This window comes from Macadamia integrifolia, chromosome 7, assembly GCF_013358625.1.
Source record: "Macadamia integrifolia cultivar HAES 741 chromosome 7, SCU_Mint_v3, whole genome shotgun sequence".
Classification (NCBI taxonomy): Eukaryota; Viridiplantae; Streptophyta; class Magnoliopsida; order Proteales; family Proteaceae; genus Macadamia; species Macadamia integrifolia.
The window spans coordinates 31,555,226-31,570,157 of NC_056563.1; the positions used below are offsets into that span (position 1 = coordinate 31,555,226).

General features: G+C 38.3%; 3 protein-coding genes across 4 annotated transcripts in view; 2 read left to right on the plus strand and 1 right to left on the minus strand.

Annotated features, from left to right (window-relative positions):
* LOC122084465 (serine carboxypeptidase-like 18) overlaps positions 1 to 2,514 on the plus strand; it is a 10,931-nt gene extending 8,417 nt beyond the window's left edge. Inside the window, exons 6-14 of one of the 2 annotated variants that reach the window (XM_042652733.1) lie at positions 220 to 257; positions 368 to 469; positions 603 to 689; positions 795 to 953; positions 1,076 to 1,147; positions 1,255 to 1,373; positions 1,465 to 1,578; positions 1,663 to 1,708; positions 2,307 to 2,440. In XM_042652733.1, the coding sequence (XP_042508667.1) occupies positions 220 to 257; positions 368 to 469; positions 603 to 689; positions 795 to 953; positions 1,076 to 1,147; positions 1,255 to 1,373; positions 1,465 to 1,578; positions 1,663 to 1,708; positions 2,307 to 2,390 (821 nt within the window). In that variant the 3' untranslated portion in view covers positions 2,391 to 2,440. Of the gene's footprint in view, positions 1 to 219; positions 258 to 367; positions 470 to 602; positions 690 to 794; positions 954 to 1,075; positions 1,148 to 1,254; positions 1,374 to 1,464; positions 1,579 to 1,662; positions 1,709 to 2,306 lie in introns of both variants that reach the window. The other variant, XM_042652732.1, reaches the window with a different exon arrangement.
* Positions 2,515 to 3,980: 1,466 nt separating this feature from the next.
* LOC122084467 (serine carboxypeptidase-like 18) lies at positions 3,981 to 9,063 on the plus strand. Its single transcript, XM_042652734.1, has 14 exons — positions 3,981 to 4,412; positions 4,780 to 4,925; positions 5,189 to 5,268; positions 6,310 to 6,432; positions 6,608 to 6,710; positions 6,824 to 6,861; positions 6,979 to 7,080; positions 7,189 to 7,275; positions 7,380 to 7,541; positions 7,687 to 7,758; positions 7,869 to 7,987; positions 8,091 to 8,204; positions 8,305 to 8,350; positions 8,732 to 9,063. Exons 1-14 carry the CDS (start codon positions 4,252 to 4,254, stop codon positions 8,813 to 8,815), a joined length of 1,437 nt encoding a protein of 478 aa, XP_042508668.1. The 5' UTR covers positions 3,981 to 4,251; the 3' UTR covers positions 8,816 to 9,063.
* A 942-nt stretch (positions 9,064 to 10,005) lies between these two features.
* LOC122084014 (calcium-transporting ATPase 3, endoplasmic reticulum-type) overlaps positions 10,006 to 14,932 on the minus strand; it is a 109,765-nt gene continuing 104,838 nt past the window's right edge. The window contains exons 32-34 of the mRNA XM_042651992.1: positions 14,824 to 14,877; positions 14,633 to 14,681; positions 10,006 to 10,399 (exon numbers count right to left, since the gene is read on the minus strand). Coding sequence (XP_042507926.1) covers positions 10,332 to 10,399; positions 14,633 to 14,681; positions 14,824 to 14,877 — 171 coding nt within the window. The 3' untranslated portion in view covers positions 10,006 to 10,331. The remainder of the gene's footprint in view (positions 10,400 to 14,632; positions 14,682 to 14,823; positions 14,878 to 14,932) is intronic.

Consider the following 14,932-nt stretch of genomic DNA (forward strand, 5'->3'; position numbering starts at 1 on the left):
GGGGGAGCGAAGGGAAAGAAAGAATAGATTTATGCTTCACAAATGTGAATCCAATAAGCATCTTGGTAACTCTGCTTTAGGAAAAACAAGTGCAAAATTCTTTTGTTGAGATAAGACAATATTTAAACTAATAGGTTTATATTGCAAGAGATTTTTTTTTTTTTTTTTTTTTTCTTCTTTTGTGCATTTCTTAAGATTTTTATGTGGTGTTGGTTGCAGGCAATGAAGCTGGTAATGAACCGTTTATCAATATTAAAGTAAGTTTTGCATTATATTGTGGTTTGTGTGTTCATAGATGATAGACTAATAGCATCTGTGGACTATTGTCACTAATTAATGGTTCATTATCTGAAAACCATATTTTCAGGGATATTTAATCGGCAACCCTGTAACAGATGTAGTTTTTGATAGCAACAAACAAGTGCAATATGCTCATGGGATGGGTCTTATACCAGATGAACTTTATGAGGTGACTGAATTCCTCGCAAGCCCTTATTCCCTGTCTTGCATCTTGGCTTAATTTGATTGAAAATCATTATAATCCAATAATTAAGACAAATGGTGACAGTAGAGAAATCTTTATTCCTTTATGGTTTTCACAGTCTGTGAAGAGAAGTTGCGGAGGGAACTATGTACAAATAGATCCCACCAATGTACAATGTTGGAAGGATATGCTGTCATATTATAAGGTATTGGGTGAGACTTAGTTACTTAGATCTAGCTTTCTTATATCTTCTATCCTTTTGAGATCATGGTAATAATATAGAAGAAAATTGATCAATTTGCAATTGCAGTGTATTTCAGGATTAAACACTGCACAAATTTTGGAACCTTTATGTAGTTTTTTTGCATCCCCAACACCCGAAGAGATGGTCGGAGAAAGAAGATCTCTTTGGCAGAATTATAAGGAGTTCCTGGATCCAATACCCCCTACTCCTGAAGTTGGCTGTAGGGTGAGCTAGAGTCCATTTCTTTCCTTTTTATCTGCTACGTATATATGAAGCATGGACACTTTAATCTACTTCTCATGCACATAGGTGACTTTGTTTATTTCTTCGTCTAATCATTTCTATAGAGTTATGGTTACCATTTGGCATCTTTGTGGGTGAATGACAATAGAGTACGTAATGCTCTCCACATCCGAAAGGTATGCGAATGATAATTTTCTGGGAATTTTAGCAGATATTTTAACAGAAGAAATTAAGGTTTTTTGGGTGTAAGGTCGATCATGTACGTGATGATGAATGAACACAGGGATCCGTGGAGAAATGGCAAAGGTGTAGCTATCTCCTGGGTTATTCATCTGAAATCCAAAGCACCATTGAATATCATGCAAATCTCAGTAAGAAAGGTTACCGATCTTTAATATACAGGTGATGATCAGATTTGTAGAGTCTCTTTTCATATCATTACTACAATACTGACTGACATATATAGCCTCCGTGATGGTTTTTAAAAATGAAGTGGTGATCATGACATGATAGTGCCATTCTTGGCCACTGAAGCATGGATAAAATCTCTCAATTACTATATCGTTGACGAATGGAGGTCATGGCTTGTTGATGGCCAAATAGGCGGGTGAGTGTTCCTATATCTTAGATTTTTTTTTTGCACTCCCTGATTAATTTGACTGGCTTCAAGGCTAATATGACAATTTTGTAGATATACGAGGACGTATTCCAACCGAATGACATTTGCTACTGTAAAGGCAAGATAAGTTCTTCAAGTGAAAGCTTTTCTTTTTTCCCATAGGTATCATGCTCAGTGTAATCAAGCACGGGCCTCCGAATACATTGAGCTGTGGGTATAGATCCTTTACACATGAACATACGTTTCATGTGCCAACACGTGTTCCTTTTATTTTCATAAATACTCATCTTTACCTATTTAATGACAATAAATTGGACATGTGTTGACATCTGAAGAGTATGTTGATCTCAACTCTCGATCTATCAGTAAATAATTGGGCTGATGGTTTTGCACTAATCAAAATGGCAAAACCTTCAGTTTGACCTTCTTCCAGTACGGGGGTTATTTTGGATAATCGAGATTTAGGTCTATGTCAGTATCAAGTTAGCATCATATATGTGTTTTGTCTTTTCTATATCAAATAGGTACTTAGTGAACAGTACATGTAACCAGGCAATGTTACATAAAGATTAACCCTTTTTCAAAAGAAAAATATGGTTGGAGGATTAGAAGAAGAAGGCGGGTTCCCTTTAATGTGGGCATGAAATATGCAGAAATGAAGGAAAATAATTTGATGACAACAAAAGCTAGGCTAATGTACTATTTATCTATTTCAGGGAGGTGGGCATACAACTCCAGAGTACAAACCTAAGGAATGCTTTGCTATGTTCGAGCGGTGGATTTTTGAGGAACCTCTGTAACTACGTTAAGCCAGAGCTCCAAATCTACTCCACAACTTTCCTTAGCCAAATAATGTCATGTTTTGTGTAGTCACTTCTAACTCGTAACTCTTTCAAAAAACCCCCAACCCCACCCCCCAAAAATAAAAATAAAAATTGCACGATTCTCTTTAATGAATTAGATTGAGAAATCTATTTCTCGATGAAGGGATGCTTAGCACAAGTTTTTCCTTTATTTATTTATTTTTTAATGTTTTTTTGTTCCCTCCAAATATTACCTATTTGGGTAACATTCTTTTTTTGGACGGGATAATGACATTCAATCAAAAAGTGAGTTAATTTCAAGAAGAAAATGCCCTTCTAAGGTCACCCCTCCTCCCATTCTTAGGGATGGAGTGCACTAAGTATATTAATTATCTCATCTTGAGGCCATGGCCCCGCGTGGCAGGTACACAAATAGATATCTACTTAATGATATGTAATTCAAAAGCTCGAGCTTCAGGTGGAGAGGCTCTTCAAAAATCATAAGCCTAACAATCGCACACTAGCCGACGATTATGAGACTAAAAAACGTTCCATTCCTGACCATAAAGCCCTCACATTCAGGTTTGAGTTGTGGTGAGTTTTGAGTTGCTCCTATTAAACTTCCACTTGGGTAAAAATGTTTTGCTCACGTTATCTTCTGACGTGGGTTTTTAGTGCCAAGATTGTATCAGCTATCAAGAATCCTTTTATCGGAGTTGTATCAATATACCGGCTGATATATATTATCGCCGGAGACTGGTATTGATACCAATCGGTGGTATCAGTATCTATTGAGAGGCAAAATAGTCCAAATACTCAAAATTTTTGTTTAATCTAATTTTGAAGGCAAAATGGTCTGAACTAACTCAATACGGTATAGGTATCATCCTAGAATTGGATCCCAACTCGACATTCATATGGGTTTATTGTTTGGGAAGTGGGAAAAGATTCCATCACATGGAATCTCATTAGAAGCGTCATTTGTGAACCTATAAGCCTTCCAAACATGTCCTTGGGCCAACTCCTACCCACGTACGCTACTGTTAGTGGGCACTAGACGGGCATATATTAGGGATGTAGAAGAAGGGGAAGCCCCTTCAGTCTCAGACTCTCATCCCATGTGAGACGGGCAAGGAGCCAACGACGAAATGAAAGAGAACAGATTGAAGTGGGTCTCAGTTTCCTTTGTAAGGTGGGGCCTGTGATCAAAGAGGAATTTTGAGAGCGCTATTCCCTTCCAAAAAAGAATCTCTAATTAAGAGGATGAGGCCAAAAGGGTTGAAAGAAATGAAGCCTATAATTACGTTGTACTACTATTACTATTGGGCTTCATTCACATTCTCATTCTCATTCTCGTTCTCATATTAATGATCCACAAGAAGACTTATTTTGATAGAATGATCCACAAAATGACAGACAAAGACAAAGACAAATATAAAGCTCTAAGCTAGAAAGAAGAGAACGGGAGGGATTAGTAGAGACGTATGGAAATAGGGGTCATCATAATGTTGGTCCCTGGGAATGGAAACAATTAAGTTCTAATCAATCATGAAAAGGGTAGGACCTCCTGCACAAGAAGAAGCACCGCACACACACACACACACACCCAGATTGATATAATTGATTCCCTCCCCTCTCTCTCTCTCTCTCTCGGTCTCTCTCTCCCCAGTTGATTATCTGGCTGCAGTACTGAACAATTAACAATATTGATTTACTTTAAATCAGTGTTCCATCCATCAAAGTATCAAACCACCGGCCTGTTCCCTTGTCAAATCTTACTCTCTGGTTTTGAGTTGTGATCACATCACATATATAATAGGGAAAAGTTAATTAATTGTGTAGAAGTGAGAAGAAAAGAATGGAAGGAGGAGCAGGGAATAAGCTGTTGTCCTTGTATTTCAATCTCATGTTGATTGTACAGCTACAGTTCTGGTCTTCGTTGCTACCAATCTCCTACTCGGCTGCGATCAGACATCTTCCTGGCTTTCCAGGCCCTCTTCCCTTTGAGTTGGAAACCGGGTATAGTTTTATTTTCATTTCTATATATGTGTTGCATGTATATTAATACTTCATGATGACTCGGTTGGTGTATCATGTACATAGTACGTAGGCAAGCATGGTTATAGGATTGGATTATTTCAGACTTGCTGATGAATGGATGGGTTAACATTTAGGGATGCTGCCATGATGTATCATCTTCTCTCCTTCCCCTTTTGGAAAAGGCCCCTCACCCTCATGTGCTCTATTTGATTGCATGTCGTTCGCTTATTGGAAGCTGACGGCATGTCCAACCCTCTCCCTAAATTTTAAAAGGATAACTAACAAATAGAGTTTCATTATTATTATTATTATTATTATTTTGTTGATGAAAATCGTAAAATTTCAGGTACGTGGGTGTGGGGGAGTCGGAAGAGGTGCAGCTGTTCTACTATTTTTTGAAGTCGGAGAAGAATCCAGAGAAGGACCCTCTTGTGATTTGGCTCACGGGAGGTCCTGGTTGCTCTGCTTTGTCTGCTCTTCTATATGAGATTGGTTACTACTTCATTCTAACTTCTCAATTGATTAGTCAATCTTTTGATTTAATTCCTTATTAATTACCTTCTCTTTCTCTGTTGTATTTCTTCTCCTACTATATTTCCATTTCTTGGGAGTTCAGTTTCTTCGATCCGCTGATTGGATCACTTGAAACTGTGAGACTAACAAGGAAGGAAGAAGCCTTACTGCATGTATATATGATTATATGAGTAGTTGATCAATCAATGTTCAATTAATGAGAATGGAACGTTGTTAATTAGGCCCACTTTTCTTCGCGGTTGATGAGGAGTACAACGGAACCCTACCCAATCTCGTTTTGAAACCACACTCATGGACGCAGGTTGGTATACTATCCTGTCAGTGTTATAGGAGAGTGGATCAGGTCTATGTACGATAACCATTCTTATACGAACTGATCCACATAGATGGAATCCATGCACCTAAAGTAAAACCTTGTGGTGGATTCCATCTATGTGGATCAGATCGTAGGAGAACTTGATCCACACTTGTGTAGAGTTAATGTATGCTAGTATTCCCCCCCTCTCTCTCTCTCTCCTCATATAGTATGAATTGACCTTGCTACCCTCTTATGTACAAAACGGTTTCGTTGTATCTTAGTGATGTGATCTTCTATACCACTTGCTTAGAGAACCTTCTCCCATTTCTTTTTTATTATTATTTTTTCTTCTAAAGAGGGATTTACTATTTTTTAATAAGAAAAGAGGGATCTATTTGTTGCGAGTTTATATTGAAAATTTATACATCAAGCCAATTGCAAGTAGCTAAATAGCATATTTAATGTGAAGAGAGAATGGGGCACAAATTTAATGGAGGGGGGGGTGGAATACATAGTGACTGTTTACCCTTTTATTTTTATGAAATATCATTTTAGTCTTTCTTGGGAGCCAATCGATCTAGTGGTTAGTGTGGCAATAGGATATATATCAAGTGTTAGACCTAATATCTGCCACGTGATAGATTAATTAGAGCCCAATCTTTATTAACAAGCAGGTAACATTGTATATATCTTGATTATTTTTCAAATTTGAACCCAATTAGAGTTGGCCATGTGACAAATGGATGATTAAAAATACAATAAAAAGATATCAATACATTGGCTGGGGTAAATGATTGGAGTTATACCGTAAAAATTTAGCATGTGATCAATCTAGACTATACACTTCCTTTTCACAGTGGGTTGGATTTGTCACACCATATAGCATGCCATGTGACACAATTAAAGGTTAGTACATGGAGCCTTCCATGGACAAGTTTTAAAAAATTAGATTTGGGAATTGGTTGATTCCTTATGGTAATTCATATCCAAATCGATTGGTACTGATGATGCCAATTTACTCTTATTAATTGTCATTAATTTCAGGTGGCAAGCATAATCTTTATAGACTCCCCTGTTGGGACTGGATTCTCCTACTCTACAACCTCCCAAGGTTTTCAGACGGGCGACTTCAAATCATCTAAGCACCTATACCAATTCCTTACGAAGGTATGGAAAATAGGGTGCCCATCCCTTTCTCCTTTCTGTTTCTGTCTTTACTTTGGAATTTTGGGGCAATGCAAAAGGTTTTCTACTTCGTAAACGAGCATACATAGATAGGAGTATGGTCTTTTGAGTCTCTAATCTCTTCTTCAAGGTTTCATTACCTATTGTCCATTTGCAGTGGATGATTGACCACCCAGAGCTTGTCAATAATCCAATCTATGTTGCTGGAGATTCATATTCTGGCAAGATCATACCGCTTGTTGTTAAAGACATATCAGATGGTAATATTCTTTTTTCTTTCTTTCTTTCCCACTCTTCTAGCTAAGTTGTTTTGTCTTTGTTTAATGTAATTAATTAAGGTTAGTTACCTTGCTTTTTATGGTTTTTCTTGCAGGCAATGAAGCTGGTAATGAACCGTTTATCAATATTAAAGTAAGTTTTTGCATTATATATGTGGCTTGTGTGTTCATTGATGATACACTAATAGCATCTGTGGACTATGGTCACTAATTAAATGGTTCATTATCTGAAAACCATTTTAATTTTCAGGGATATATAATGGGAAACCCTGTGACAGATCCAGTTTTTGACAGCAACAAACAAGTGCAATATGCTCATGGGATGGGTCTTATACCAGATGAACTTTATGAGGTGACTGAATTCCTCGCAAGCCCTTCTTCAATTCCCTCTCTTGTATATATTGGTTAATTAACTTGATTGGAAACCATTATAATCTTTATTCCTTGGTTTTATTCACAGTCTGTGAAGAGAAGTTGTGGAGGGAACTATGTGCAAATAGATCCCACCAATGTACTGTGTCAGAAGGATATGCAGTCATTTTATAAGGTGGGTGGTGGGACTTGGTTACTCAGAGCTAGCTTTATTATATCTTATATCCATTTCATATATGATGATTCATAAGAAGAAAGTTGATCAATTTGCAATTGCAGTGTATTTCAGGATTAAACATTGCACAAATTTTGGAACCTTTATGTTTTTTTGCATCCCCAAAACCTGAAGAGATGGTCGGAGATAGAAGATCTCTTAAGCAGAAAAATAACGAGTTCCTCGATCCAAAACCGATAAAACCTATTCCTACAGATCGCTGTAGGGTAAGTCCATTTCTTTCCTTGTTGTCTAGTACTTACTTGGTTCATTCACTCTTCACATCCACATCCACATCCACATCCACATCCAAGGATACTTTTATCTATTTCTCACATAGGTAATAATTTTTCTTTTTTCTCCTATATATAGAGTTTTGATTACTTATTGGCATATTCGTGGGCGAATGACAGTAGAGTTCGTAATGCTCTCCACATCCGAAAGGTATGAGAATAATATTTCTGGGAATTTCGCGCAGATATTTTAACAGAAGAAAAAGAAAAATTAAGGTTTTGGGTGTGTAAGGTCACGTAAGTGATGATGAATGAACACAGGGATCCGTTGGGAATTGGCAAAGGTGTAGCTATGGATTACCTTATCAATATGAAATCCAAAGCAGCATTGAATATCATGCAAATCTCAGTAAGAAAGGTTTCCGATCTTTAATATACAGGTGATGATAAGATTTGTAGAGTCTTTTTCAAATTAATTCATGGTAATATATCATCCAAGTGCTGCACTGACGATGATAACGTTGTTGATCTTTAAAAATGAAGTGGTGATCATGACATGGCAGTGCCATTCTTGGCAACTGAAGCATGGATAAAATCTCTCAACTACTCTATCGTTGATGAATGGAGGTCATGGATTGTTGATGGCCAAATAGGCGGGTGAGTATTCTTACTCTTATTTTGTGTTTGTACTCTCTGATTAATTTGACTGGCTTCAAGGCTAATATGACAATTTTGTATTTTGATGGTTTTGGTTTAGATATACGAGGACCTATTCCAACCGAATGACATTTGCTACTGTGAAGGCAAGATAAGTTCTTCAAAATTTTTTTTTGGGGGTGGGGGGGAGGGGAGTTTTGGTCATGCTTGGTGTATCGAAGTTGGTTACATGGAACTGTCACTGAATAATCGGGCGGGCTGATGGTTTGCCCTAGTTGGAAAGATGGATTTGCCCTTTGAGCAAAACCTTTGGTTCAACCTTTGTACAACATGGAATAGTTTTCGGTATCAAGATTCAGGCTTTTGTCAACCTCATGTTAGCTTCATAAAATGTACGTTGTCTTTCTTATGTCACTTAGGTGGTGAAAGGGTACCCTTTACTATGTGCATGAAAGATGAAGAAATGAAGGAAAATAATTTGAGAATGACAAAAGCTAGCAGGCTAATGTGGTGTTCATCTATTTCAGGGAGGAGGGCACACAGCTCCAGAGTACAAGCCTAAGGAATGCTTTGCTATGTTCAAGCGGTGGATTTCTGAGGATCCTCTGTAACTACATTAAGTTTCAGAGCATTAAAACTACTTACACAGCTCTGCTTGGCCAAATAAAGCGAGGAGTGAGTAGGGGCCCTCACTTCATGTCTCTTGTTGTATACCTATTAATACAATGCCTTAGAACACATTATATTCCCTTTGTATTTTAATCCATTACAAGACGATGATGAGTTCATATAAGAATAACATTGCATTTGATCAATGTAAGTTACTTCTATTCTATCAATAAGAACTTAGACTTGGTTCTACCTGGTTTTACGAGGTTGTACGATTTTAAGTATAACAACACACTTTTTTCAGTGGGGTTACAATTCTATCATTTCAAATGCATATTTTAAATTCTATGAGACAATGATAGTTCTTGAGAGTGACAGAAAGGTAAATTCACCACCACAACTAGCATTGCATCGATTGAAGTTAAAAAACCAGCAAGGAAGAAAAAGAAGTGTAAGTACAAAATAATTAAGGAAAGAATACAACTATGTTTAATATATGCTTAAGGGCTTACAAACCCCACCATTATCACAATCGATGCCACAACCCCCACTTCTTCATTCTTCTTATTTCATAGTTTAATCTATCGTAAGAAAATCTAACAATGGAGAGAATTCTCTCCATTTTGAGAGGAAAACATAAGCCCATATGGCCAGCCCCTTCCCTTCTCTTAATTATGCTACTTTCAGGCACCGTGTCTGATTGCAAATAAAAGGAAGGGGAAAGGAAGTGAAATCAGTTTTAAAATGAAAAATTGTTCCTTTGTAATCATGAGATCGTGAAATCAGTTTTAAAACTACCTTCAAATGAAAACTATTATAATCATATAATTATGTAACAAGCTTCAACTCAGACTAATTTTGTTTATCATACTTTTCAAACGGAATTTTTTTGTTCTCCTTAAAACCAAGAAATTTGATTATAAATGTAGTGTTTATTTATTTATTTTGGCCGAACAACGGAGCAATATTACTAATGTCCAGATTTGGAATATTTTAAAGCTAGTTACACAAAATTTTGATTTGATTTCGCCTTCCATTCCTTTATTTCTCTTGCAACAAAATGAAGTCATAAGTCTTCAGCCATGTGAACTTACATTTGAACCCTTTAAGGGTGATACTTTCCTTCCAAAAGTTAAAGGGAAAGAGCTGCGCTTCTACATGATATAAATAGATTTAGATAGACAAAAAAGTCGAAAAAATTAAAGTTTGCACCTCTTTCATAAAGTTTTGTACTAATGAGTCACAAAATTATGGTACATAAGAGAACCCAAAATCAATGAGGTTTCCTCTGTATTTTTTGTTACAACAACAGGACATGGTCAACCATTCCCAATCACTTGACATTCCATTAGGATCAGTATATTCGAGCATCTGGAGCATCATCATCTATTTGACTCCATAATGGCAACACACGAAGAGCAGATGAGAACTACAACGAATGCAATGTGTCACAAGATCTAATTCAGTCTTGAGCAGCCACCTCATGCACATAATTTGGTTCACGGGAGGCTCCAACCATCATTTGTCACGCAATTCCCTTTTGGGGAGTAAATCCATTCTCCTGAATCTGAAATTGAACTTGAAGCCTACAACAATGGCAACAAGCGTTCAATAATATCTAAATACTGAGAAAACAGTCCACTCTCGTTTGAAATATTATTTGTACAGAGGAAATAGTCAAAATCATCAAAATTAAAGTCCAATAACAGAAAAGCATACTATTCAAAGTAAAATTTCTAAATCCTAGCTAGGAAAGTTTATTGAAAATGGCACATAATGAAGAATGAACTTTTTGGGTGCTGGACCAAGATCACCGCATTATACCAATGTGGCACGCAGGCGATGCAGCATTACTCTCAACGGCAAGGCAGTGGGGGGGGGGGTGCCAACTCATCTCTGAGTGGTGATTCGCAGATACCTTGATTTTCAAGACAAATAACTAGGAAGAAAAAAAAGTTTGTAGGAAGTTGAAATGATTCTACATTTGCTTTGTTGAATTTCTCCCTCTTGCCACTAACTCCTTAACCCCTCTATTACCTAGCCAATTCTTTCACATCTTTGAGTTTCTACAAAACTCATCAAAAGAGCTATCCTACATTAATAGGGTTTAACCTAGGGTCCATCACTTGTTGGTTGTGGCTTTTTTGACTCACCCTGAATCAAAACATTTTTCCTCGCACTCAAACACGCCCATAGAAGAAACATGATGTGTTATTTCTCTACCCCAAAACAGAACCCTGATGACATACAGGGAATACAGGTGAAAGAGATCAGTATATGGAATAGTACACTTTCCATGGTTGAAAGCACAGTGCCAATGTTGGCGTTTGTTTCCCAAGAAAATTTCCTAAGCAAAATTTTATTTTATTTATTTATTATTATTATTATTTTTTTTCAAATGATGCATTACAAGGAAGGATATATAGACATGGTTGAATGAGGAAATCTACATGGGTAGTGATTGTATCATGGACCAAGAAGTCACCACCTTTTTCTTAAAAATTGACATCCAGAATTATAGAATGTAAGTAATTCCCCAAAATTTTTTATTGTATTTCAATAGAAATATTCTGGAATTTTAGATTAATACAATTTCCTTTTGCTTTCAAGCAATTCCCACAAAATATTTTCTGTTGGAACAAGTGGAGCCTAAGATATGTTGTCTAGATAAGACATGGACTAAAACATACTCTAGGGGTGAAATGCAACAATATCCTCAAAGAGAGTGACTAAAAATGAACTTTCGAACATGCACATTACTCACTATAAGAGATATTTTGATTTAAACGAAATCCACAACATGGAAAAGCTTTCCAACAATTAACTTATTAACTAATATTTTTATGAGCTCCCCAATCTACATATTGGATGACAAATACCAAAACCCAAGCACATGCTTCATGGATTTATGATAAAAAATTTCTCCTACATTAAATCTCAAGGATTAAACTACTAAGAAAAAACTAATCTTTGAGCTCTTACAGCAGGTTGTCCAAAGTAAGATGCAGCATCTGGAAATACTAATTACTGGAAGTCCAAGTAATTTAGGAAGGATAATTTTGATTCCTTCCTAAATTGTTCTCAAAGATTCCTCCTCTTATACTTGTTCAATTGTCCATCTATTGGAAAAATCTTTATAGATAGACGACCATCAAATGTTATTCAGAAGAATTTTCCCCTGCAAAGATGCATTCATTCAATGTCACAAGGCTAATAAAGCCCCTGGCCCGGATGGTTTCAGCATGAGATTCTTCTCCTCTTGTTGGAACATTGTTCGTCATAACCTAATCCTTGCTGTCCGGAGCTTCTTCCTCAATCCCAACCAGATCAGTGGTGTCAACCATACCTTCCTTTGTCTCATTCCCAAAAAAGGAGGGGGTGGTCTCCATGAATGACTTCTGGCCAATCTCTCTCTATAATCTGCTCTATAAATTTGTGGCCAAGATTCTATCCAATAGAATTCAAAAAGTCATTGACATCCTTGTCAGCCTAAATCAATCCGCTTTCATTGCGAGTAGGAGCATTGCTGACAATATCATGCTCCGTCTTGAGATTGTCAGTGGCTAGGACCGCAAATCTCATTCCTCCGCTGTTCTTCTCAAAATTAACATCCATAAGGCGTCTGACACCCTGAGCTGTGACTTCATCTCCAAGTCCTTCTCAACATGTCTTTTCCTCCCTCCTTTGTCCATTGGATCCACTCCTGTATTTCCTCTCCCATGTTCTCTGTTCTTTTCAATGATAGCCCAGCTAGATACTTCCCCTCTGGAAGAGGAATCAGGCAAGGCTACACTCTTTCTCCCTTTCCCTGGAAGTCATGTCCAGATCCATCCAATCCACCACGGACCTCCACCTTATCTCTCCTATCTCCAAATGCAAATCCTAGCTTCTCACCCATTGCTGATGATATCATGATCTTCTCCAAAGCTGACCCCCTCTCCATTTCCACCATCTTGGAATCTCTTTGTTCCTTCGAGAATCTCTCCGGCCTCCGCATTAACCTGCTCAAATCGAGCCTCTTCCTCTCAAGGGTCTACCCTGACACTCAGTCTTGCCTTCTTGACATCATTGGATTCTCCTTGGGTTCCCTGCCTGTTAAGTACCTAGGTCTCCCTCTCATCTCCTCCAGGCTCTCCTCCTAACATTGCTTCCCCATGCTGGACCTCCTGAGAAAGAAGCTCCAGCTCTGGAAAGGCAAGTTGCTTTCCTATGCTGGTCGCCTAACCCTCATTCGTTCGGTGCTCCAATCCGTGTATCTATATTGGTCTGGTGTCTTCTCCCTTCCTGCTTCCACTACCAAAACCATTGAAGGAAACTTTTGCTCCTTTCTTTGGAAAGGTTCTGATGCCTCCAAATTTCTCCATCCTCTTGGTTGGGACAAGGTCTACTTTCCCAAAGTTGAAGGTGGTCTTGGCATTAGGAGAATTAAAGATGTCAATTTTGTGGGTATTCTTAAGCTCATTTGGAAAATTGTGTCCAAGCAAAAGGGCATCTGGTTAGACTGGATTCACTCCTACTTGCTCAAGCACCACTCCTTCTGAACTGTCCCAGTCCCTTCGGACGGTTCCTAGATCTGGAGGAAAATTCTCTCTCAGACCTTTGGCTCTCAATGCCATTTCCTTTTCCATAGGTAATGGCCAGGCCACCTCCTTATGGATAGACCCATGGCACCTGGCTGGTATCCTCGCCTCCCTAGTGTCCCCCAAAACCTTTTACTCCTCTGGCATCCAAGTATGCTTATGTTTCCTGTCTCCTGTCCCCTCTTCCCCCTTGGCTGGTCCCCTCCTCCCCTTCATGACATCTGGTCCTCTCTCCCTCCTCTCCCTCCTAGCCATTGAGGTAGAGAAGACAAATGCATCTGGATTCCCTCATCCAATGGGATATTCTCTTCTGCCTCTGCTTGGACCTTTATTAGGTCCTCTGGTCCTGTGGTTCCTTGGTGTCACCTTTTTTAGTTCAAAGGTCACATCCCTCATCACAGTCTTACTCTTTGGAGATGCCTCTCTAACTGTCTCCCAACCCAAGCCTTCCTCATCCACCGCCATATCCTTATTCCTCCTTCTGTTGCCTTTGTCCTCAAGGTACTGAGGACATCCCTCATCTCTTCTTCTCCTGCCCCATTTTCCTCCTCTGTCTCGAAATTGGTCTTCTCCAAATGTTAGCCCTCCGTCAGACCTATTCTTCCCTTTGACAGAGAATGAATTTGGATTGACATGACTTTTTTGGGATCATACATTTGTGACACCATTGGGGAGCTTGCTTTCTCTGCTACCATCAACCATATCTGGATGGAGCGAAACATCCATAGATGGTCTTCCAACTCCCGTTCCTTGGACAAGATTTGGAAAGTCATTCTTTGATGTTACCTCAAAAATCCAGTCCCTCCACCATAAGCTTGTCCCCAGATCCACTAGGAACAGTCATATCATTGCTCTTGGAACCTTCATATTGACACCATTCCTCATAGTTGACACCATCTCCCTTGCTTGCTGACCCCCCCCCTTTTTTTTAATCAGCGCTTCCCCTTTCCTTTGGGCTGATCTAGTTGGGTGTTCTTCTAGTCTGCTGGTCTGGTTGAGGATCTAGTTTGGTTGTATTTGTTTGTTTGTTTTGTTTTGCTGGGCTTGCCTCGGCTTAACATCCCTTCCTCCCTTGCTCCCCCCCTATATATTCTTCCCTTCTTGGTAATGAATTTATTTATTCATCCAAAAAAAAATTTATGGACAGAGTTTTTCATCATCCAATACAAATTGTTTTGCATTGGCTAATCCTTGACAGTCCACACAATGGCATGCATGATGCAATGGAATAAAATATACCTTTGGGATTTCTAGAAAAGAACTTCAGCACCTCATCAATTATTATTACCTACAGCAGATATCAAATGCGGAATTATATAACAGAAAACAGAGTCAAATCCAATAGTTCAGTGAATTTTCAATTTCAATCTCATTAGAAGTTAGGTAAAGAGAGAGAGAGAGAGAGAGAAGTATAGAAGCAAATTACTAACAGGAAAAGAAAGGTAGAGAACTATGGTCCAGTCAGCCCAAGATAATGGAGTAACCTGCAAGGCATTAGAGTGCAGGTTTAAATGAACTTCCTTTTTTTTTTTTTGTGGG

What these genes read in the sequence shown, in the direction of transcription:
- LOC122084467 (XM_042652734.1), top strand. Translation starts at nt 4,252, where the DNA reads ATGGAAGGAGGAGCAGGGAATAAGCTGTTGTCCTTGTATTTCAATCTC. An exon ending in ATGCTCTCCACATCCGAAAG is followed by an intron (nt 7,759 to 7,868) that starts GTATGAGAATAA and finishes GAATGAACACAG; the next exon opens with GGATCCGTTGGGAATTGGCA. An exon ending in TGACATTTGCTACTGTGAAG is followed by an intron (nt 8,351 to 8,731) that starts GCAAGATAAGTT and finishes CATCTATTTCAG; the next exon opens with GGAGGAGGGCACACAGCTCC.